Genomic DNA, 25,283 nt, shown 5'->3' with positions numbered 1-25,283 from the left:
TACCACTCACAAAGATTAAACAGATTAAATACTTAAACATAAGCCCTGAAACCACAAAACTCTTAGAAAAAAACAAAGGGAAAAACCTCCTTGACAGTGGTACTGGCAGCAATTTTTTGGTTATGTATGACACCGAAAACACAAGCAACAAAAGCAGATATACATATAATATATATAAATATATATAAATGGGACTACATCAAACTAAAAAGCTTCTGCACAGCTAAAGAAACAATCAAAAAATGAAGAGGCAACCTATGGAATACGAAAAAATATCTGCAAACCATTAACCCCATAAGGGGTGAATAACCAAAATATATAAAGAACTCTTATAACTCAAGAGCAAAAAACAATCTGAGTAAAAAAATGGGCAGAGGACCTAAATAGGCATCTTTCCAAGGAACACATACAGATGGCCAACAGGTACATGAAAAGGTGCTCAACATCACTAATTATCAGGGAAATGCATATGAAAACCACGAGATATCATCTCATATCCATTAGTATGGCTATTATCAAAAAAACAAAAGATAAGCATTTGTGAGGATGCAGAGAAAAACGAATCCCCAGACACTGTTGGTGGGAATGTAAATTGGTGCAGTCACTATGGAAAAGAGCATGGAGGTCTCTCAAAAAATTAAAACTAGAACTACCATGTGATCCAGCAATTCCACTTCTGGGTTGTATATTCAAAGGAAACAAAATCACTAACTCAAAGAGATATCTGCACTCTTATGTTCATTGCAGCATTATTCAAAACAGCCAAGATACGGAAACAACCTAAGTTAAATGTCCATCTACAGATGAATAGATACAGATGTGTATTCACATACATACACACACACACACACACACACACACACACACACAGAAAATGGAATATTATTCAGCCATGAGAAAGAAGGAAATCCTGCCATTTGTGACAACATTGATGGACCTTGAGGGCATTATGCTACAAGAAATAAGTCAGACAGAGCAAGACAAATACTGTATGATCTCACTTATAGTGGAATTTTAAAAAGCCAAACTCACAGAAACAGAGACTAAAATAGTGACATCCAGGGGCAGGGGGAAATACAGAGATGCTGGTCAAAGGGTATAAACTTCCAGTTTTAATATGAGTAAGTTCTGAGGATCTAATACACAGCATGGTGACTATAACAACACTGTGTTATATACTTGAAAGTTGCTAAGAGAGTAGATCTTAGATGTTCTCACTGAAAAAAAAAAAAAACAGGCTAATTATGTGAGGTGATAAGTAACCCTTCTGTGGTAATCATTTCACAATATATACATATATCAAAGAATCACGCAAAGGGCTGACAGCAGAAGCAAGAAGAATTACAGTCCTGCAGCCTGTGGAACAAAAACCACATTCACAGAAAGACAGACAAGATGAAAAGGCAGAGGCCTATGTACCAGATGAAGGAACAAGATAAAATCCCAGAAAAACAACTAAATGAAGTGGAGATAGGCAACCTTCCAGAAAAAGAATTCAGAATAATGACAGTGAAGATGATCCAGGACCTCGGAAAAAGAATGGAGGCAAAGACTGAGAAGATGCAAGAAATGTTTAACAAACATCTAGAGGAATTAAAGAACAAACAAACAGAGATGAACAATACAATAACTGAAATGAAAACTACACTAGAAGGCATCAATAGCAGAATATCTGAGGCAGAAGAACAGATAAGTGACCTGGAAGACAGAATGGTGGAATTCACTGCTGTGAAACAGAATAAAGAAAAAAGAATGAAAAGAAATGAAGACAGCCTAAGAGACCTCTGGGACAACATTAAATGCAACAACATTCGCATTATAGGGGTCCCAGAAGGAGAAGAGAGAGAGAAAGGACCAGAGAAAATATTTGAAGAGATTATAGTCAAAAGCTTCACGCACATGGGAAAGGAAATAGCCACTGAAGTCCAGGAAGTGCAGAGAGTCCCATACAGGATAAACCCAAGGAGAAAAATGCCAAGACACACAGTAATCAAATTGGCAAAAATTAAAGACAAAGAAAAATTATTAAAAGCAGCAAGGGAAAAATGACAAATAACATACAAGGGAACTCCCATAAGGTTAACAGCTGATTTCTCAGCAGAAACTCTACAAGCCAGAAGGGAGTGGCATGATATACTTAAAGTGATGAAAGGGAAGAACCTACAACCAAGATTACTCTACCTGGCAAGGATCTCATTCAGATTTGATGGAGAAATCAAAAGCTTTACAGACAAGCAAAAAGCTAAGAGAATTCAGCACCACCAAACCAGCTCTACAACAAATGCTAAAGGAACTTCTCTAAGTGGGAAACACAAGAGAAGAAAAGGACCTACAAAAACAAACCCAAAACAATTAAGAAAATGGTCATAGGAACATACATATCAATAATTACCTTAAACGTGAATGGATTAAATGCTCCAACCAAAAGACACAGGCTTGCTGAATGGATACAAAAACAAGACCCATATATATGCTGTCTACAAGAGACCCACTTCAGACGCAGGGACACATTCAAACTGAAAATGCGGGGATGGAAAAAGATATTCCATGCAAATGGAAAGCAAAAGAAAGCTGGAGTAGCAATACTCATATCAGATAAAATAGACTTTAAAATAAAGAATGTTACAAGAGACAAGGAAGGACACTACACAGTGATCAGGGGATCAATCCAAGAAGAAGATATAACAATTATAAATATATATGCACCCAACATAGGAGCACCTCAATACATAAGGCAACTGCTAACAGCTATAAAAGAGGAAATCAACAGTAACACAATAATAGTGGGGGACTTTAACACCTCACTTACACCAATGGACAGATCATCCAAAATGAAAATAAATAAGGAAACAGAAGCTTTAAATGACACAATAGACCAGATAGATTTAATTGATATTTACAGGACATTCCATCCAAAAACAGCAGATTACACTTTCTTCTCAAGTGCGCACAGAACATTCTCCAGGATAGATCACATCTTGGGTCACAAATCAAGCCTCAGTAAATTTAAGAAAACTGAAATCATATCAAGCATCTTTTCTGACCACAACGTTATGAGATTAGAAATGAATTACAGGGGAAAAAACGTAAAAAACACAAACACATGGAGGCTAAACAATACATTACTAAATAACCAAGAGATCACTGAAGAAATCAAAGAGGAAATCAAAAAATACTTAGAAACAAATGACAATGAAAACACGATGATCCAAAACCTATGGGATGCAGCAAAAGCAGTTCTAAAAGGGAAGTTTATAGCTATACAAGCTTACCTCAAGAAACAAGAAAAATCTCAAATAAACAATCTAACCTTACACCTAAAGGAACTAGAGAAAGAAGAACAAACAAAACCCAAAGTTAGCAGAAGGAAAGAAATCATAAAGATCAGAGCAAAAATACATGAAATAGAAACAAAGAAAACAATAGCAAAGATCAATAACACTAAAAGCTGGTTCTTTGAGAAGATAAACAAAATTGATAAACCATTAGCCAGACTCATCAAGAAAAAGAGGGAGAGGACTCAAATCAATAAAATTAGAAATGAAAAAGGAGAAGTTACAACAGACACTGCAGAAATACAAAGCATCCTAAGAGACTACTACAAGCAACTCTAGGCCAATAAAATGGACAACCTGGAAAAATGGACACATTCTTAGAAAGGTATAACCTTCCAAGACTGAACCAGGAAGAAACAGAAAATATGAACAGACCAATCACAAGTAATGAAATTGAAACTGTGATTAAAAATCTTCCAACAAACAAAAGTCCAGGACCAGACGGCTTCACAGGTGAATTCTATCAAACATTTAGGGAAGAGCTAACACCCATCCTTCTCAAACTCTTCCAAAAAATTGCAGAGGAAGGAACACTCCCAAACTCATTCTGAGGCCACCATCACCCTGATACCAAAACCAGACAAAGATACTACAAAAAAAGAAAATTACAAACCAATATCACTGATGAATACAGATGCAAAAATCCTCAACAAAATACTAGCAAACAGAATCCAACAACACATTAAAAGGATCATACACCATGATCAAGTGGCATTTATCCCAGGGATGCAAGGATTCTTCAATATACGCATATCAATCAATGTGATACACCATATTAATAAATTGAAGCAGAAAAACGATATGATCATCTCAATAGATGCAGAAAAAGCTTTTGACAAAATTCAACACCCATTTATGATAAAAACTCTCCAGAAAGTGGGCGTAGAGGGAACCTACCTCAACATAATAAAGGCCATATACGACAAACCCACAGCAAACATCATTCTCAATGGTGAAAAACTGAAAGCATTTCCTCTAAGATCAGAAACGAGACAAGGATGTCCACTCCCGCCACTATTATTCAACATAGTTTTGGAAGTCCTAGCCACGGCAATCAGAGAAGAAAAAGAAATAAAAGGAATACAAATTGGAAAAGAAGACGTTAAACTGTCACTGTTTGCAGATGACATGATACTATACATAGAGAATCCTAAAGATGCCACCAGAAAACTATAGAGCTAATCAATGAATTTGGTAAAGCTGCAGGATACAAAATTGATGCACAGAAATCTCTTGCATTCCTATACACTAATGATGAATAATCTGAAAGAGAAATTAAGGAAACACTCCCATTTACCATTGCAACAAAAAGAATAAAACATCTAGGAATAAACCTACCTAGGGAGACAAAAGACCTGTATGCAGAAAACTATAAGACACTTCTGAAAGAAATTAGAGATGATACCAACAGGTGGAGAGATATACCACGTTCTTGGATTGGAAGAATCAATATTGTGAAAATGAGTATACTACCCAAAGCAATCTACAGATTCAATGCAATCTCTATCAAATTACCAATGCCATTTTTTACGGAACTAGAACAAAAAATCTTAAAATTTGTATGGAGACACAAAAGACCCCGAATAGCCAAAGCAGTCTTGAGGGAAAAAAATGGAGCAGGAGGATTCAGACTCCCTGACTTCAGACTATACTACAAAACTACAGTAATCAAGGCAATATGGTACTGGCACAAAAACAGAAACATAGATCCATGGAACAAGATAGAAAGCCCAGAGATAAACCCACGCACCTATGGTCAACTAATCTATGACAAAGGAGGCAAGGATATACAATGGAGAAAAAACAGTCTCTTCAATAAGTGGTGCTGGGAAAACTGGACAGCTACATATAAAAGAATGAAATTAGAACACTCCCTAACACCATACAGAAAAATAAACTCAAAATGGATTAGAGACCTAAATGTAAGACCAGACACTGTAAAACTCTCAGAGGAAAACATAGGAAGAACACTCTTTGACATAAATCACAGCAAGATCTTTTTTGATCCACCTCCTAGAGTAATGGAAATAAAAACAAAAATAAACAAATGGGACCTAATGAAACTTCAAAGCTTTTGCACAGTAAAGGAAACCATAAGACGAAAAGACAACCCTCAGAATGGGAGAAAATATTTGCAAATGAAGCAACTAACAAAGGATGAATCTCCAAAATATATAAACAGCTCATGCAGTTCAATATTAAAAAAACAAACAACCCAATCCAAAAATGGGCAGAAGACCTAAATAGACATTTCTCCAAAGAAAACCTACAGATGGCCAAGAAGCACATGAAAAGCTGCTCAACATCACTAATTATCAGAGAAATGCAAATCAAAACTACAATGAAGTATCACCTCACACCAGTTAGAATGGGCATCATCAGAAAATCTACAAACAACAAATGCTGGAGAGGGTGTGGAGAAAAGGGAACCCTCTTGCACTGCTGGTGGGAATGTAAATTGATACAGCCACTATGGAGAACAATATGGAGGTTCCTTAAAAAACCAAAAATAGAACTACTATATGATCCAGCAATCCCACTACTGCGCATATACCCTGAGAAAACCATAATTCAAAAAGACACATGCACCCCAATGTTCACTGCAGCACTATTTACAATAGCCAGGTCATGGAAGCAACCTAAATGCGCATCGACAGACGAATGGATAAAGAAGATGTGGTGCATATATACAATGGAATATTACTCAGCCATAAAAAGGAATGAAATTGGATCATTTGTTGAGACGTGGATGGATCTAGAGACTGTCATACAGAGTGAAGTAAGTCAGAAAGAGAAAAACAAATACCGTATATTAACACATGTATGTGGAGCCTAGAAAAATGGTACAGATGAACTGGTTTGCAGGGCAGAAATTGAGACACAGATGTAGAGAACAAACATATGGACACCAAGGGGGGAAAGCAGCGGGGGGTGGGGGTGGGGGTGTGATGAATTGGGCGATTGAGATTGACAAGTATACACTGATGTGCGTAAAACTGATGACTAACAAGAACCTGCAGTATAAAAAAATAAAATAAAATTCAAAAATTAAAAAAAGAAAGAATCACATTGTATACCTTAAATCTACACAGTACTGCATGTCAATTATATCTCAATAAAGCTGAAAAAATTTAAGTTATTTATTTGTAGAAGAAAGTGATGAACAGGTTAATATATCCAGCCACGGCCCCTATCCCACAAGAGCTGACAACCTAAAGAAGACAGCACTGACACAGGCAAAATTTAAGAAGCTGAGGAAAAATACAACAACAACTTATCAACATTAAAGTTACACATGAATTCAATAAAGTATTTACATTATGCTTTCTCCACTTCTCTTTCCTTTTCATGTGCTCTCCAAGAATTTGGAAGGTGAAAAGCAGCCAAAATGAAGTTATATAGGGTTAGAAGTCCTTTTCCCAAATCTTTAATCATCTTTGTGACTCTCCTCTGAACCCATTTCAAGGGAATGAAGAAACACTGGAGCTGTCCTTAGAGAGCAGGAGGAAGGTGGTGGAGGGAGGAGTGAGGGAACACAAAGGTGGTGAGGTAAGCCAAGCCCCACATTTCCACCACAGACCCTGTACCAGGTGTGATGTGTGCACCCTCTAAGGGCTCTCCTACTTCTGGGAGTCCCTGGTTATTATTATAGCTTCCTACTGGGTGTACAGAAGACAGTCGTCATGTCATCCACCTTTTTATCCTCTCCCCTCAACAGTGCCTAAATATTCAGGGTCTAGCAAGCATTTTATTTCCACCTGAGTGGGCCTTCTACTTCCTATGCAGAGCTTCAGCAGGCCATACTGTATGCAAGTGTGATTTAAATGAATGCTTAACCAGAGAGCCCAGAAATAAACCCACACACCTAAGGTCAATTAATCTTCGACAAAGGAGGCAAGAATATAAAACAGGAAAAAGACAGTCTCTTCAGCAATTGGTGCTGACAAAGTTGGACAGGTGCATGTAAATCAACGAAGTTAGAACACATCCTCTCATCATGCACAAAAATAAACTCAAAATGGCTTAAAGACTTAAACATAAGACATGACAACATAAAACTCCTAGAAGAGAATATAGGCAAAACATTCTCTGACATAAATCATACCAGTGTTTTCTTAGGTCAGTCTCCCAAGGCAACAGAAATAAAAACAAAAGTAAACAAATGGGACCTAATCAAACTTACAAGCTTTTGCACAGCAAAGGAAACCATAAACAAAACGAAAAGAATGGGAGAAAATATTTGCAAATGATGCACTCAACAAGGGCTTAATTTCCAAAGTATACAAACAGCTCATACAACACAACAACAAAAAACCAAACAACCCAACTGAAAAATGGGCAGAAGATTTAAATAGACATTTCTCCAAAGAAGACATAAAGATGGCCAGTAGGCACATGAAAAGATGCTCAACATTGCTAATTATTAGAGAAATGCAAGTCAAAACCACAATGAGATACCAACCCACACTGGTCAGAATGGCCATCATTAAAAAGTCTACAAATAACAAATACTGGAGAGGGTATGGAGAAAAGGGAACCCTCCTATGCTGTTAGTGGGAATGTAAGCTGGTGCAGCCACTATGGAAAACAGTATGGAGGTTCCTCAGAAAACTAAAAACAGAATTACCCATATGATCCAGCAATCCCACTCCTGGGCATATATCTGAACAAAATTATAATTCAAAAAGATATATGCACCCCTATGTTCATAGCAGCACTATTCACAATAGCCAAGACATGGAAACAACCTAAATGTTCATCAACAGATGAATGGATAAAGAAGATGTGGTACATATATACAATGGAATACTACTCAGCCATAAAAAAGAACGAAATAATGCCATTTGCAGCAACATGGGTGTAACCAGAGATTATCAATATTAAGTAAGTCAGAAAGAGAAAGACAAATACCATATGATATCACCTTTATGTGGAATCTAAAATATGGCACAAATGAACCTATCTATGAAACAGAAAGAGACTCACAGACATAGAGAACAGACCTGTGGTTGCTTGGCGGGGGCAGGGAATGAACTGGGAGTTTGGGGTTAGTAGATGGAAACTATTCCATATAGAATGGATAAACAGGTCCTACTGTAGAGCACAGGGAACTATATTCAATATCCTGGGATAAACCATAATGGAAAAGAATATGAAAAAGAATGTATATATATGTATAACTGAGTCACTTTGCTGTACAGCAGAAATTTACACAACATTGCAAATCAACTATATTTCAATTTAAAAAAAAGAAGAAAAAAATAAAAGGATATTTACCTTTTTAAGTTGGTCCTGTCGCCACTATCTGAGCTTGCCACAGACGAAGTATCATAGGAGTGAGAATCAATAGTATCAATATTTAACAATGTAGGATCTTCAAGAACAAAAGAATCATCTTCATCATCAGTCTAAATTAGAAAAACATGATAAATAAATTCAAAATTCCAAATACTCTATAAGTCAAATAGGCGTTAATGGGTTTCTCCAAAACACTCATATACTTATTCTGTTTTTCACCCCTTTTCCACGCATTGTTGTTGACCAGAGAGGCACAGTACAGAATTAAATTTCAACTCTAGTTATCTCTCCCTACAAAGAGTTCACTCCAAAAATTTCTTTCTTGTAGCTGGAAGAAGTAGGAGCAGTTATGCAGATTATTGTTAGCTGCCAAATATTTCTTAAAATTCAAACCTGTATAGATGCTTTACTAGTTAACTAACAGCCAATGGCTAATTGAAGAAAATAAATACCACCTGACTATAGATAGTTTACCTTAAGAAATATGACAAGCAGACAGAAGAAAGGCATTCTGGGTTGGAAACAGCATGTGCAAACACAGTGATTTCAAAATATGAATTTTGCCCATGAAAAAGGAAGTAGTCTAAAATGAATGGAGTATTTGAGTAGGAGTTAGAGGTGATCCTAGAAAGAGAAGTGGGATCCAAATTGTAAAAGTCTATATTCCATTAAGCTAGGTGACAGGAGGGCCCTATATGTCCACCACTGTAACCCTAGTGCCTAGTACAATGCCTGACACATAATCAGTACCCATTTACTTAATAAATTAATGTACTATATATAATAGGCAGTGGGAAGGCAACTGAGATCTTTAAAAAATGTACACATGATGGGAAACATGCTTTAGAAAGATAAATGGGGCAGTATGAAGATGGATGGGGGTAGAGGGGGAGACAGGCAGGGAGACTAATAAGAACCAGCAAGATGGCTATTGCAATGTCAAGGAAAGAGAGGAGAGTTCAGTCTAGGAATGCAGCAGAAGGGGTCAAGAGAAGGAATAAGGAAAGAGACATTACTGAGGTAAAATCCAAAATTCCTGGTTACCATTTAAACAGTGTGTTTTGGGGGGTTGGGGGGGCGGTTAAGAAAGTAGTCAAAGAAGATTCCAAGGTTTCCAGCTTGAGCAACTAGCAAAAGGTGATACTACTAACTGAGATAAAAAAGCAAAAAGAATAGCAGATAAAGCAGAATGAGTTTAGCTTTGAACAAGCTGATTCTGGGCAACAGACATTAAAGAAAAAAGTTCTGATCGTACCTTCTCTTTCAGCTGGACTACCTTCTGCCTTATCATTTCCATTCATATTCTTAAGAGAGCAGAGCAGTCCATACTCATTACCTCCATCTTCTCCACCCATTACCAGCTACTGACTACTATTCTTTCTGAAGTTACTAGTCAAATCCACCAGCCTATTTTCCATTAGCATGCTCTTGTCCTGCACGCATCACTTAACATTACTGGCCACGCCCCACTTCTTGAAACTTTCTCTTCCCTTGGTTTCCAATACATCTCTTTGCTACTCCTCCAACTTATGTGGCCTCTTCTATCAGTCATGTTCTCTACTTGTCCTCAGCCCAACCTTTAGGTGATGTTGTTCCCCAGGATTATATTCTTGTCTCTTCCTACTTCACACACTTCCTATATGAACAAGCTAATCCATACTTATAGTTTCAAGTATGATGTCATGCTAATGACTCCAAAGTCTGTATCTTTAGTACCAACATTTCTCTTGCGGTTTAGGCCATATTTCTGACTGTTTTTCAGATATCTCCACACACAAGATTGCTAAGAACAGGATGAGGGTTAGCAAGGAGCTACTATGTTACTTGAGAGCTGTACAAGAATGGAAGGACTACCATAGGGAAAGGTAACAGAAACAATTCATAAATAAGAACTGCAGCACCAAGGTCTTAAGCAAGAGAGTCAATCAGTATCTTATCTGATTTTCTTAAGCAGCCCAGAGACATAATTAAAGAAAACAGATTAGCTAAATTAAGCCAGGGTTGAGGGCTTACAGGATAAGTGGGGGGCGGGGGGGGGGTGGAAATGAGGAAGAGAATTGAGGGTATCAATAAGGCTGAATTTAAAATTACTAGCTACACAGCAGAGATATCAATTCTCACAAATTGATGTGTAAAATCTACACAAGCCTATCAAACTTCAGCTGGGGTGTATGTGTGTGTGTGTAAACTAGTAAAGTGATTCTCAAACTTATGTGGAAATGAAAAAGACCAAGAATAAGCAAGGCAATCTTGAAGAACAACAACAAAGCTGGAAGATTTGAAACTGCTAGATATCAAGACCTATTATAAAGGTTCAGACATTAGAGTGTGCTATTGGGGCAAGTATAGAAAGACCCATGAAATCACACCCACACATGTATGATCACCCGATTTAAAACAGAAGTGACACCTCAGAAAAGAATGGTGCTCAGTAAGTGCTGCTGCCTCATACCGCACACCATCACACACAAAAATTTCAGATTAATTGCAGGTCTAATGTGAAAGGCAGAATAAAGATTTTAAAACAAAATAAGATAGCATCATCATGACTTTGGAAAATTTTCTTCAACTGGATGCACCAAAAAACTAATCATAACGGAAAAATTTAATAAGCTGAACTACTGCTAAGAACTTCTGCTCATCAAAAGACACCATTAAGATAGTGAAAAAGTAACCCACAGAATGGAAGAAGATATTTGCAATACATATATCTAATAAAAAGCTTATATCCATCAAATATAAAGAACTCTTATAAATAAGTTTTTAAAAAATCAATTCAGTAGGAAAGTGGGCAAAAGACATGAAAAAGCAATTCACAAAAGAGATATCCAAATGGCCAGAACATATGAAGGTACCCCAATTTCATCAGTCTTCTGGAAAATTCAGATTAAAACTATGATGTGATACCACTACACACCTACAAGTATGAATGGCTAAAGTGACAAAGAGAGAAAAATTCAAAAGTTGATGAGGATATGGTAACCAGAACTTCCATATATTGCTGTAGGAAGTATATATTATCACAACCACTTTGAGAAACCTGTGGCAGTATCAACCAAAGCCGAACATGCCCATACCTGATGACCTAGCAATTCTACTCTTAGGTACATACCCAACAGAAATGTGTGTGTGAGTGCGTGTGCATGTATGTGTACACATGTGTGTATATATCTAAAGATATGAATAAGAATATTCACAGCAGCACTTCTCATAGCAGCCAGAAACCAGAAACTATAAAACTGCCCATAAACAGTTGAATGAATCAATAATGGTATATAACATAAAGAGTTTTATACAACAATGGGAATGGATGAACAATTGCATGCAGCAAAAATATGAATAAATCTAAAAACACAATATTGAGGGAAATAAGTCAGATGCACAAAAGCACATACTGTACAATTCCATTTATATGAAGTTCAAAGCAGCCAAGGCAGTCAATGCCGGTAGAAGTCAGGATAGTGATTATCCTGGTTGGGTACTGAAGGAGCACAAGAGGAGCTTCTGGGGTGCTAGTAATGTTTTATTTCTTCATCTGGACTCTGGTTACACATAGCATTCTGTTTGTGAAAATTCACCAAGCAGTACACTTACGACCTGTGCACTTTTTCTATATGTATGTTGTACCTCAATTAAAAGTTCAAAAGAAATTTCTGGCTGCACAATCCAACAGTAGAACTGAAGTGAAGCCAGGGCTACTCTCAGAGACTGGGAGACTAAGAAGGATCAAGAGACTTGGTCCTGAGGAGGTCAAGGAGCAGGTTTAATGGAGGTAAGAGAACGTGGGGGTAGGGGGAGGACTGTTAGGATTAGAGAACAAAATTTCAAAATTAAAAACCTCAGAAGTAGCATAGTTTCAAAGGATGACAAGGCCTAGTAACATTATTTCATGCCCTAAATTCTGAGATTTAGGATGTCTCAGCCATCTCTAACTTTCTGTAAAATATCTTGGATGTCCACTTCTTCCTAGCACCTCGTCAGGTTGATATTAACGAACTTCATAGAATATATGCACCCACATATCCTGGAGTAAGTGCTTATTTATTTACACGTTCTACTTCTGTCTTTTTTTTCTTTCTTAAAATCATTTTCTTTAATACTTCTTCCCCCTTTTTCTCTTCATAACATTCTACAACTTAAATTATTTTTACTTTCACTTATTCCCTTGCCTCGCTCCCTGGTGGTGTGAAAGCTGGCCAATTTCCAGTCCTATTTCTCTCTCAAAGTCAGACACTGTCATGCAGCACTTTATAATCCCAGCATCTAACACTATGACCCAAATACACATGGCACCCAAATTACTATTGAGGATGATAACAGTATTATCGTCTCAGTAAACCACTAATGACTATACTTACTGTTACTAGTAGGTAAGTAAATATTGCAAAGACAGTTTTCCTTCATTATGAACTACAGTCTCATTCATGAGCATTATTTTCTTTGCCATTATTATATAAAGATGTACAAATAGGGCTTTGTACACAGTCCTCTAAGATTATTTTTATTCCTCACTTAGTAACTGAAATAATATGTGATTAAGACCATGTTATCCAAACTGACTAAAATTAATCTCTTCATCGCTAAATGAAAGATTTCCTCTATACTAGGAAGCAATAAATAAATATCACTGTAACAGGATATTCTTTCATTGACCAAAGCCTTCTTTGTCAAAATTAAAAACGCTTAAGTCTTATTAACACAGATCATACATAACATTTCTGAAGTTAAAATACATTCAAAGAAACAGCAACATCAAGCTGATATTTTTAAAAAAAGAAATAAAAGAAAAATAAAAGATACAATTCACTGAGAAAGTAGTTTGCAAGTATAGATAAAGAAGTAATAAAGACCAGGGCCCAACCCACTCAGACCTATGGGGTCAGTGGGCATTTCTATTGAGGAGGCTTTGAATCATTATCTTTTAGAAAACACAACTATGTATCTGAAATAGATTTTTAAAAATCTTTCTCAAATTAGAAGCTAAAGCCTCCAATGGGAGTCTTAAGCAAGTTTTTAAAAGATCAAGAAGACTGAGTTGAAGAATTGTCAGCAGATGCAGGGTACAAAAAAACTGGCACACTTCACCAACATGTACTTTCACAGAGTTCCTTTATAAAGCCTTTATGATCTGCTAATTCAGACAGGAACATCATTTCATAACTCTAAAAACCTTTTTAATAGAGATGGTATTCACAAGATAAACTATGGAGGCTTCATTTTCTTTATATAGAACAGTGATGAAGTGCATTACAAGGCTGCAGATGCTCTTTTGTATCAGAGGACGAGCTATTTGAATATCACTGGTAGAGATAACATTATCAAAACATAACACAAATCTCAAAAGTGTCATGAATTTAGTATTTCAACTCACTTACTAAAACATTTCTTTAATCTACCAAGTATGAGGCATTGTACTGGGCACAGAGATGAACAAGACACAGCTTCTGCCCTTGAGAAGCTCACAACCTAGATCAGCATGTCCAACAGAACTTTCTGCAATAATGGAAATATTCTGTATCTATGCTGTTCACTACAGTAGCCACTAGCCACATGTGACAATTGAGCACTTGAAGTGTGCCCTGTATAACTGAGTAAATGAAGTTTTAATTTTTATTTAACTGTAATCAATTTAAATTTAAATTGTCACATGTGACTATTGGCTCCCATATTCGACAATGCAGGTCTAGAGACATACACTATAACCCAGAAGTATTCAAATCAATGCCATAAAATGATAGCGATCATTAGTATATACTTACTTCATTTAGTATGCTTTCCAGTGTTGGAGGAGTATCAACTTGAGGAATATCAAACTCCTTATCATCAATCTAAATAGAGAAAAGAAATTAATGCTCACATAATAATGCTTTCCCTCTTATAACTGTGAGGGCGTTTTAATTGATTAGAACCATTATCAATTAAGAGACAAACATACCACCAAACTCTTCACACAGACAGCCAACTCAATAATCTATGATAGAAAGGGTCAGGTCAAAAGACTACAGACTGTCCGCATATTCAGTGATTATCAAGGACAAATATGCACTGATGCCACCATCCTGACAGCCCTTTCCAGAAAGCTTCTGTTGAAGGGCTTTGGCATCTGCTTTCTTAAACAAGACAAAACAGCATTTCTTATGACAAGCCCTAATTTTCTGAGTTTAGACATAAGCCATAAGCAATACACAAAGGTCTGACTCTGCATTTCTTAGTATTTCATAAATTATGGTGGTGGATGATTAGGTCAAACAACTTGTCATTAAATAGTCTCATGGCCACAAAAACCTATTAATATCAAACCAATGAGGAAAAAAATCACTGCACAAGAATTCTAAACCTACCACTAGCTCTATGATATTGAGACATCATTCAACATAGCTGCACTTCAGTTTCTTCCCCCACAAAATGGAGTATCAGTGTTGTGAAGCTCAAATGAGAAGATGTATTAAAGTGTTTCATAAACTGTAATGAGGTATACAAATGAAGAGTAATATTATCGCATAAAACTGTATATAGATGCCTATTAATCTATGCAAAAAATGATATATTTAGAGTCTTTGGATCATAAACTACACTCTAACCAACATTTTGGTTAAACATCAAACCTGACAAAAGCTGAATTTTTACCAGATCATTTTTGAACTCCAGTTCCTTGTCCAGATCTATGTAGGAGAATTTTGAAAGTGAAGCTTCCAGATTGAAAGACTTATTCAGTTCTTCATCAGTAGTCTCGGCACAGAGGCTCTGTTCCACATTTTCATGGTCTGGTTCATTGTCCATGTTTACTTTTAATAACTGTATTTGGTCAATCCAAGCAAGTTTTTGTTTGTTTTGTTCTGTTTTTTGGGCTCAGATCATGATGAACTGAATGATGATCTCTTTTCAAAAAAGAAAAAATATTTATCATTTAGATTTCCTCAACTGGACATTCCAAAGAGTTACTGGGTCAGACTTCTGTGGAAACTGATTCTTCACTCAATCATCTGACTACAGGCAAACAGAAATCAATCCTAGGGTATGGGCTATGATATGCAGGGAGGGTTTCTATGGGAGCACAAAGGAGGAACATCTGACTCAGGAGGCTAGGAAGTGGTCCACCACCCGAAGTCCTAAGTCTGGTGATAGTGACAGACTTGGGGCAAGCTCAGCCACTAGACCTGGTACCAACTAGATTTATGTACCTAAGAACAAGAGGGTAACTGGTGCCAAAAGCTGCAATTAACCCCTTCTTCACATTCCCAAACCCGAGCATATCTCCAGTTCTCCTTGAAGATAAGCATATAGTCCAGTTTTGTCACTGTCATCCATACAAGGCCATAGACCTCTAAGGGAACTTAGTGCAGACACAGAGGGCACAGAATGGATAGCTAGTCACTTAACAGGACACTAGCAAATCTAAAGGTTCAGATCTATTAGGGGAGACAACAATGATGCCAGGATAAAATAATTCTACAGCTGACTAGAGAGTTCTAGAAAGAAGGCTAGTTAAAGACAAACAGACATTTTCAGGGAAAACTGAAATACTAAAGAAAAAAATGTATGCAATTTTTTTGTATTTTTCACAGCTCTAAATGATATAATACCATATCAAAAAGAAAGAGATAATCTGGTTTACTTAAAAAGCTGTCTAGAAAACAGCTGTCTGCAAAATTTCTAGAAAACTAAAAATATTTTTGGGGAAAAAAATTGTAAGTTTAACGATTAAATCTGCCCTTAAATGTTTTTAGTTTGTGTTATAATTAGGCTACAAGTAACCAAACTTTAAAAAGTCCATCACTTAGCTCTTCCTGTTTAGAATAAAGAAGCAAACATATGAAAATAGAAACAATGCCATAGTAATGATGATAATAAAAACAAAGGTCATTTTGTTTTCTAGACTAGGTGTTTTCCACAGTACCCAACAACTAGCAGTAATTCTCAGTAGAAAGCTTTTTCAAACTACATACTGCCCACAGAGGGCATAATCACCACCACCACCAAACTTCCCCACCAAACGAACTTCTCTTACTCTTATTCCTTACTGAAGTGAAGGCAGAAAAAAAGGCTGACAACCTCCGAGCCACTGAAAGAATTAATTTTTTTAAAGGGAGTTGAGAATTAGTTGTTGTTATTGTTCTTTTTAAAATAACATGCCCAGGGACTTCCCTGGTGGCGCAGAGGTTAAGAATCCGCCTGCCAACGCAGGGGACACGGGTTTGAGCCCTGGTCCAGGAAGATCCCACATGCTGCGGAGCAATTAAGCCCGTGCGCCACAACTACTGAGCCTGTGCTCTAGAGCCCGCGAGCCACAACTACTGAGCCCACGCACCACAACTGCTGAAGCCCATGCGCTCTAGGGCCTGTGCTTCACAACAAGAGAAGCCACCGCAATGAGAAGCACGTGCACCGCGATGAAGAGTAGCCCCCGCTCGCCACAACTAGAGAAAGCCCACCTGCAACGAAGGCCCAACGCAGCCTAAAATAAATAAATTTATTAAAAAAAAAAAAAACATGCACTCATAATACAATGTGAGTGTGGGAAGAGTGCCTGCTCACATCTGTATGCTGGTGAGTTTAAGGAACATTTTAAAAAAATAATAAGTTAAAAAATAAAATAACATGCCCAAAACTCACTAACAATTTTATCTGATTAGGGTCATTTTTTTAGTACACTTAAAATGAATTTCACTTCCTTCAATATTTCTTTTTATCATATTTTAAAAAATGAATATCTACTATGCATAAGAAAGACATGCAGACTCATGAAGACTGATTTTTCAAGAGATGAAACCAACTTTTCTAGCTAGTACATTTGGTACATTACCAAACAGACTAATTCCTTTCACATGTTGCAGAAGACAGACTCTAACGCTCTGTCCTACAAACACATGCTATCAACTACATTCCTAGAAGACATAACTGAGGGCACTCTGTAACTGGCAACATTTGAAAGCATCTTTCCAATCTCGGGTACTAAATGTACTTCTCCTTGTGCAATGAGCCAAAGGCAGGAGCAATATTAGCGTTTACAAGCCCTTCTTCAAAGAAGACTGAATTGGCTCATGACAAATAACTTCTTAATAAAGTTCACTCTTATTTGTACCACTTAGCAAAAATGATTTCAATTAGTCAAGGAATGTTTGCAAGCATGCACAAATTCACATTCAGTGTTTCCTGAGTAAAGTTTTATCCTTACACATTTTTTTAAATAGTGGAAAAGACCACATAACAAGAACAAAAACTTTAAATGATTCAATAATCTAAAATGTTTCATTCTTCACATTTGTGTCCCCAAAATAACTCAGAAAGGAAAACAAGTTTTTCCTGGTTCTTTTTATATCTTCTATCTGGAGTTAATGAAAGGTTCTCAGAATAGCTCAGCATCTGTGAACACCAACACCGCACTGAAGAAGTTTCAAGAAATCAAGCATTCTCTGAAAAAATAACATCATCCCGCCATGCTACCCTACTTCATTTCCAACCTTCACTTCACCGAGCTCCTGTTAGTGTGATGTGGCGGCAAACTGGAAAGAACATAAACCAAAGAGTCAATTAAAACCATATTTGAATCGGGGTTTACCAATTCCTATCTATGACCTTGGTCAATTTGTCTACCCTTTCTGAGCCCCTCTATTTCTACATCTGTAAGATGAAATATTGTGGCCATTTGTGCTGTTTGCCCAGAGCATCACCGCTTGTTCTGGGAAAGCCTCCTTCAAACCATGTGGTTCTTGTAGAGGCTGCCAATCAAAAAGCCCCTAGTAACAGAGATTGCACAATATAGGCAGGGTCCTTCACCAGGATTCACTAAAATGGAACTGGTAAGGAAGAGCCATTTCCACTGTTCTTTAAACAATGAATAATAAGGCTGAGCAATATTCCCCACCCTCCACCCCATCCTGTTCTGCAGAAAAGGAGGTCATTTATTCAACACGTATCAACTAAACATCTACTATGCATCTGTCACTGGAGATCTGCCTCTATCAGCAGAATTTACACTCTAGGTACAAATTCTCTAGCAAGAATGAAAGCAATCTATAAACAGAAGTGGAGAAGAGGAGGAACAAGTGTCCTGATATCATTCAGGCTCCAGGTTCCAGTCTTTTATGATGTTAGCTCCGGCCACAGCTTTCTGGCATTTTGGCTACATAAGCCAACATACTCTCCCAATTCTTCTTTTTTTCGGAGGGGGGAGGTGGGAGTCACTTACAATTAGAGTCCTGACTTTTAGGAATGCAACTACCTATTTTGCAGAGTTACTGTGAAGAATAAATGATATAATGACTGTAAAGCACTTAGAATAATGCCTGGACACAGTTTAGGTTTTCAATAAATTTAAAATTTCCTCAAGATTTCCAAATTCTTCTAAAGTTAAAGACCCTGAAACAAGATCTGGTACTTTTGTAAAAGTCTAGCCACGGCTAAGCATATCAGAAGGCTACCTTACCAGAAGGATATACTTCTGACACCATATTAGAAGTTTCCTCATGAGCTGAATGGTAGGGGTTTTGTCTGTCTAAGACTAGTACAGGTCCCAGCAGAGCATCAGAGACACTTAATAAAAACTTTTAATTATACTATTAACTCATTCTAAAATTATGCCTTTTTGTACATCAACTTCCTCTTTTGTCACTTACCAGGAGTTATTTCTTTCTTTATGTTAGCAAATTTTTCCAACCCAAATAGACTTACTGAATCAAAAGGTCAGATTTTTTTTGAGAAGGAGAGTTCACTAGAGCAGCTTCTGAAATTGAGCTGGGCCTGAATCTACCTGTGGTAGGCAGAATAATAGTACCCAACAATGCCCATCCTAATCCCCAGACGATGTTACCTTACACGTCAAAAGGAACTTTGTAGATGTGATTAAATTAGTATCTTGAGTTGGGGAGATTATCCTGGATTATCCAGATGGGCCCAACGTAACCACAGAGTCTTTAAAAGTTGAAGAAAGGGGCAGAAGAGAGTGTCAGAGGAAGAGATGTGACAACAGAAGCAGGGTCAGAGAAATGCTATGTTGCAGGCTTTGAAGATATAGGAAGGGTGCCAGGAGCCAAGTAATTTAGGCAGTCTCCAGAAACTGCAAGAGACAAGGAAATGGACTCTCTCCTAGAGTCTCCAGAAGGACCCCAGCCCTGCCACAGTTTGATTTTAGCCTAGTAAGACCAGTGCAGGACTTGTGCACTACAGAAATGTAAAATAATAAATCTGTTTTTTTGAGCCAGTAAATGTGTGGTAATTTGTTACAGCAGGAACAGAAAACAAATACACTAACAACTTCAATTAATTTGTTTCTGGCCACATCACCAACATTCTGAAATACTAACCCCTCCCTTGTCACCTGGTGTTGCCCAAATATTTATTGATCAAACTCTTCCAATATGCAGACCAATGATGAAATGCTTAATATATGATGCTTGATATTACACACTCGACGCGGATACTGCCTTCAGATATCACTTAAGTTCTATCCCAGTACAAAGAAACGCGCTACTGATAATTTCCTCTCAAGATACAATTCTATAACTAGTTTTCACCCAACCATCCTGAGATCTAGTGTTTTTACAGTTCTTAAGGGGATGCCATGCCAGAGAGTACCTTCAGACTACACAATAGGTTACATGAAATCAGATTAACCTAACAGAAAATGCATATCACAGAATCATGATTACCCAGTATGCTGTCCATTTCTGAGTGTTCATAAACTAATACTTTAATAGTTCCAACCAAAGATCATCTGACATCCCGACAGTTCCCAAGGCTACTCCCTCTTAATTATTCCCGACCAATGAATAAAAGATTCAAGGACCATCTAAAAAAAAAAAAAAAAAAAAAAAAGATGTGTACCATATAAACAGCAATGACCCCATTACGACACTGGCCAACTGAATAAGACTCTAGAATGTGACCTATATTAGGCCAGGTAAATGAGGAAGTCTTCCACCAGTTTTTTTAACCTTGGCAGACATTCCCAACTGTTCTCAAGTTTCAGGATCCTATTTATTCACTGACATTCTCTTCCTCCCAAAAGTGCTATATAAGACAGTTTTCACATTACACTGAAATCAAATCAAGTTTTTTTTTTTTTAATATACTATATCCCCCGAAAGATATCACAAAATCATGATATGAAAGCAATTTTACACGTCAACTTTGTTTCTGGTCTTCCCAATCCAAGTATTTCTCTTCTTCCATTTCTTTGTTTTGTTTTATCTTCTTGTGGTTTGTTTTGTGAAGAAAAATGTAATAGAGAATTAACTTCTATTAGTTTTCTATTATCTTTCTTTGGTAAATGGACTCTTTTTTAACAGCTCCCCAATGCCTACAGGATAAAATTCCAAATTCTAAGCCATTCCAGGCAGAACAACAGTTCCTTTACAACTAAAGTTATTTGTATTCAGAGTCCTTCAAGAATAACTTCGAGGACTTCCCTGGTGGCTCAGTGGTTGAGAATCCACCTGCCAATGCAAGGGACACACGGGTTCGATCCCTGGTCCGGGAAGATCCCACATGCCGCAGAGCAACTAAGCCCATGTACCACAACTACTGAGCCTGCGCTCTAGAGCCCGCGTGCCACAACTACTGAAGCCTGTGCACCTAGAGACCATGCTCCGCAAGAGAAGCCACCGTGATGAGAAGCCCGCGCACCGCAACCAAGAGCAGCCCCCACTCGCGGCAACTAGAGAAAGCCCGCACGCAGCAACGAAGACACAACGCAGCCCAAAAAAAAAAAGAATAGCTACCACTTTCCTTCCATGTCTGCTCACACTAATTCACCTTCCCTTTCCTCTTCCTTCCATTTACCTAAATTCCTTCTTTCCATCCTTCCTTCTGGGAACCTTCCTTCCCTAAACATCCTCTGAATCCAGAATGCATGTCTTCTTTAGAACAGCAGCTTGGCACTTTCCTTATATTGATTCATTAGTTAACTTACCAAGTGACTACATGTTTTCTCCCCAGCTGTACAACAGAAACGGGGCCAGGTGTTTTTGTATACTCCACATCACTGTGCTCACTGACTTGCATAGCTAGGTAGACATTCAATAAATACCTGCTGATCAACACAAGAATAGGAAGATAGGAATAACACCTGTGCTGCAAATTAAATATACCAGTTTTATTACCTGTAATTGTTAAGCTTCAGATGATATTATTTGACTCATAGCATGCAGGAATCTATGCCATAATAAACCAAGTTATAATTGAGTTCTACCTTTATGTAATCAGGCCTGTCAACTACAGATGATCATATTCATCCTTCAGATATGAGCTAAAACTCTGCTTCCTCAAAAAAGCTTCTTTTTGTCCTGCTCAACTAAACTAGGTTCCTGGTTAATAAGCACATATAACATTGTTCTCCTTTTACCACACTTACCACATTGTAATCATTTTTTCATGCCTGAACCTCTATTCCCTTCCCTCAACTGGAATGTAGGTTCCAGGAAAGCAAAGACCATATCTCCCTTTTTTCATCACTGTATTCCCAGTGCCTAATTACATAGTAGCTATTCACCCCACCAATCCATCCACCTACCCACCTCCCCCTCACCCTCCCTCCCTAGGTAAGCAGCCAAGCAACACTGCATCACTGGCTTCCAGAGCCTTAAACAGCAGTTCTGGTCATTCAAAATAAGATATGGTTAGTCATTCTGCCCCCAAAAGCCTCCCACCTTGCAAGTTCCCCTTTTTGCATCTAAGTGAGTTTTTTTTTAATCCCTAACATTGATTTTTTTAAATGATCATTTCACTCATGTATGACATGACACAAACTCCACAATTTCAAGTATTTTGTGTTTTTTTTACATTAATTCAGCCTATAGGCTAAGATGAAAACAGTGAAAATGTATCATATGTTCATTCAATTTATAGGAATTCAACCATTACCTACGGCAAATGGAAAGAGAAAAAAAGAAATGATTCACACAGAGCCAGGGACTCTGCATACCGCTCCACTCAATAACTACAAGCTTCAGTGTATGCATGGGGGGAGGGGTGGGTATCCACTGGCCTTTTGGTCAGTCTCACTTCTCGCATGCCTCATACACGGCAATCCATTCCACCTGTGCTCAAAGTAACACACAGCACGCTGTTCCAACATGGAGCAAAAACTGGCCGTGCTGGACTTCCTGAGAGATCAGTCTCCAACATGACTCCTTCCCAGGGTACTCAATTTTCAAGGTACTTTTTGAGGGTGCTCAAGTTTCACCCTTACTCATGGACTTCAGAAACAGACCCATCTTTCCTTTGGAAGACTGCTCCTCCTCCACTTCAACCATGTAATTTTGGTGGTGCTGCCAATCAAATACCCTCTCTGCTTGGCCAGAAGAATAAGCACATGACATTCTTGTATCCAATCTGGCCAACCAGTGTCCTTCCCTGAAACTTATAAAAATTGGAGGTAGGAGATTTCTCTTCTGTCTAGAGTGCTTAAGCTTGGATGACGTAACACAAAGGCTGTTACACAGAATGAAGATAATTCAAACATTAATTCAAGATTCATCTAAGAATAGAACAGTTTGTTCTTACAAATATATACAGATGACACCCGAAGCTGTAGGTTAAGAGGAGATGTTATCTAAACTCTGTGAAAACTATAAACAAAAGTTAATCGTACTTCAGTTCAAAAGGCCTTACTTTTCATTCACATACATAACTGATATTTGGTGTCACAATGGTTGATATGTCTATGAAAGGGTGGGAAAGAGTTGAAAAATCACCAAGAGGTCCCAATATTCTGGAAGACAGAAAACATCCATCTGCTGACGCTGGTCCAGGTACAAAGGAAATGTATAAAGGATAATCAACATACTATTCCCTTGACCTCTGGAAAAAATGTCCTCACATATGTCTCTTTGACATACGAAGCCAACAGTTCAACCAGAATTTTTTCTCCCATTTATCATTATTCTGCATTCTATGGAACACACCAGCTATTGACAGAGATTTCCATAGCTACTCTTCTTAAATTTAACCATGAGCAAACCCATATATTACACAAACATATGTAGAGCCTCCATCCCCATTTATGTTAGAGATACTTGAAACACACACCTGATACTTAATTTATCTCCTAATCGCAGACATCTGGAGTAAAGTTGGCACCAGAAGTTACCAACCATGTTTGGTTTGTTTGCTGTGGGTCGGGGAGTGTGGTAGAGGACACAGCTTTCCTGACCATTCTAGTATCAATCTAATATTAGCAGGGTATGAAGGAGGCATGCCTGTTTGGAGAAGGCTCTCCAGCAGTTCCTGACCACCCGTAGCCATGAAACCTCTCTCACTGATACTACTTCATCGCACCTTTCCTCCTTTGAAACACACCCAAACATTTTAGGCAGCTCTGTTTCCATCTGCCCCACCACTCCTTCCCCAAGTACCACACTTGGAGAACTAACCAGGACACAGGAATGGCCTCGAACGTCAGAGACCCACGTGTCCCCTGCTGCCCTCACTCTGGGGCACACTTTGCAAGCAGAGAGAAACTGGACCGAGCCTCACAGGGTGCGCACCAATCCTTAGATGGACACCCCATCTAAGCTTCTGCCTCACACTCGGGAAGCACACTTACCCCAGGCCTCGAGGGATGGAGGAGCCTACACCTGCGCCCCAGACCCCAAAGGCGGGCTACACACCTGTTCCGCTGCGGGAGGGGAGTGATTACCGGCCTCCAAGTCTCACAATCTGGGGAAGCGGGTACACCTGCACCTCAGCTTCACATTCTTTGGAACCAACAAGTGGAAACTGCCTAACCCAGTTCCAGGCCAAACACAGGACACTCTCCTCCGCCCCAGAGTCAACCCCGCCCGGACGGTGGGCCCTGGTCCAGTTAGCCCATCAGGGGCCGCTCGGTCAGCCACTCCAAGGCCGCCCCGCTGTCGCGCGGGGGAAAGGGCTCAAGGACCCGGCACGCGTTCTCCTCCCGCCCCGGGTACAGCCCCCCACCACTGCCCCCACCCCGTTGGCCCGCTCTCCGGAGATTCGTTACCTGAGCTCTCAGCCCTTCCAGCCCAGAACCCCCAGCCCACGTGACCCGCCCCCCGCTCTAGCCCCACGCACGCGCAGTATCTACCCGGTAGCCACGCTTCCGCTTTCTTCTTCTCACCCAGGTCTCTCCTGGGCGGTCCGCCCCTCTACACCACGCCCCCATTTAAAGGGCCAGAGATACACTCTCACCCCAGGGACTTCTGGCGTGATTAGCATCGTTAGGAACTGGAGAGTGGAAACGTCAGAGGAGGAGAGTAGACCAAATAATAGTAGTCCGTGAGATGAGATGAGAAACCCTCCTCCAGCCCTATGTCAGTGAATTTATCTAGCATTTAAGAAAGTGAACCTATCTTCAGCCAGCCCAGAAAGGGTAGTTGACTCCCAAGCTTTTGGAGTTTGCAACCAGTAATTTTTAATTTTAATCTTTTTAAAGACGAATATAGAATTATCAGCTTTTTATTTTGCCAAATAAAGACAATTAGCACACACACACTAGAAATCAACTATTATTTTCTGATTTATCGTCAACATTGCTCCATAAAAATACATCTTAACAGCAAAAGTATAGGAAAGATACGCTCTCAAATAAAGGAGAGATCTTTAAAATGGATAGAAATATGTTTATTTCTCTTATTCCTCCTCAAGAAAGATGAACACTTTCAGGACAGACTGGTTTTTAGAGGCACCACT

General features: G+C 38.5%; 1 protein-coding gene across 3 annotated transcripts in view; it reads right to left on the bottom strand.

Moving 5' to 3' along the window:
- Window positions 1-24,639, bottom strand: part of VPS8 (VPS8 subunit of CORVET complex) — a 288,065-nt gene extending 263,426 nt beyond the window's left edge. For 2 of the 3 annotated variants that reach the window (XM_059920698.1, XM_059920699.1), the window contains exons 1-4: window positions 24,595-24,639; window positions 15,261-15,511; window positions 14,393-14,461; window positions 8,613-8,743 (exon numbers count right to left, since the gene is read on the bottom strand). In XM_059920698.1, coding sequence (XP_059776681.1) covers window positions 8,613-8,743; window positions 14,393-14,461; window positions 15,261-15,413 — 353 coding nt within the window. In that variant the 5' untranslated portion in view covers window positions 15,414-15,511; window positions 24,595-24,639. Of the gene's footprint in view, window positions 1-8,612; window positions 8,744-14,392; window positions 14,462-15,260; window positions 15,512-24,594 lie in introns of those variants that run through there. The other variant, XM_059920700.1, reaches the window with a different exon arrangement.
- Window positions 24,640-25,283: the final 644 nt, after the last annotated feature.

Source organism: Balaenoptera ricei, chromosome 4 (assembly GCF_028023285.1).
Source record: "Balaenoptera ricei isolate mBalRic1 chromosome 4, mBalRic1.hap2, whole genome shotgun sequence".
NCBI classification, from domain to species: domain Eukaryota; kingdom Metazoa; phylum Chordata; class Mammalia; order Artiodactyla; family Balaenopteridae; genus Balaenoptera; species Balaenoptera ricei.
The sequence above is the reverse complement of the archived record's forward strand: the minus strand, read 5'-3'. Positions and strand labels throughout refer to the sequence as shown.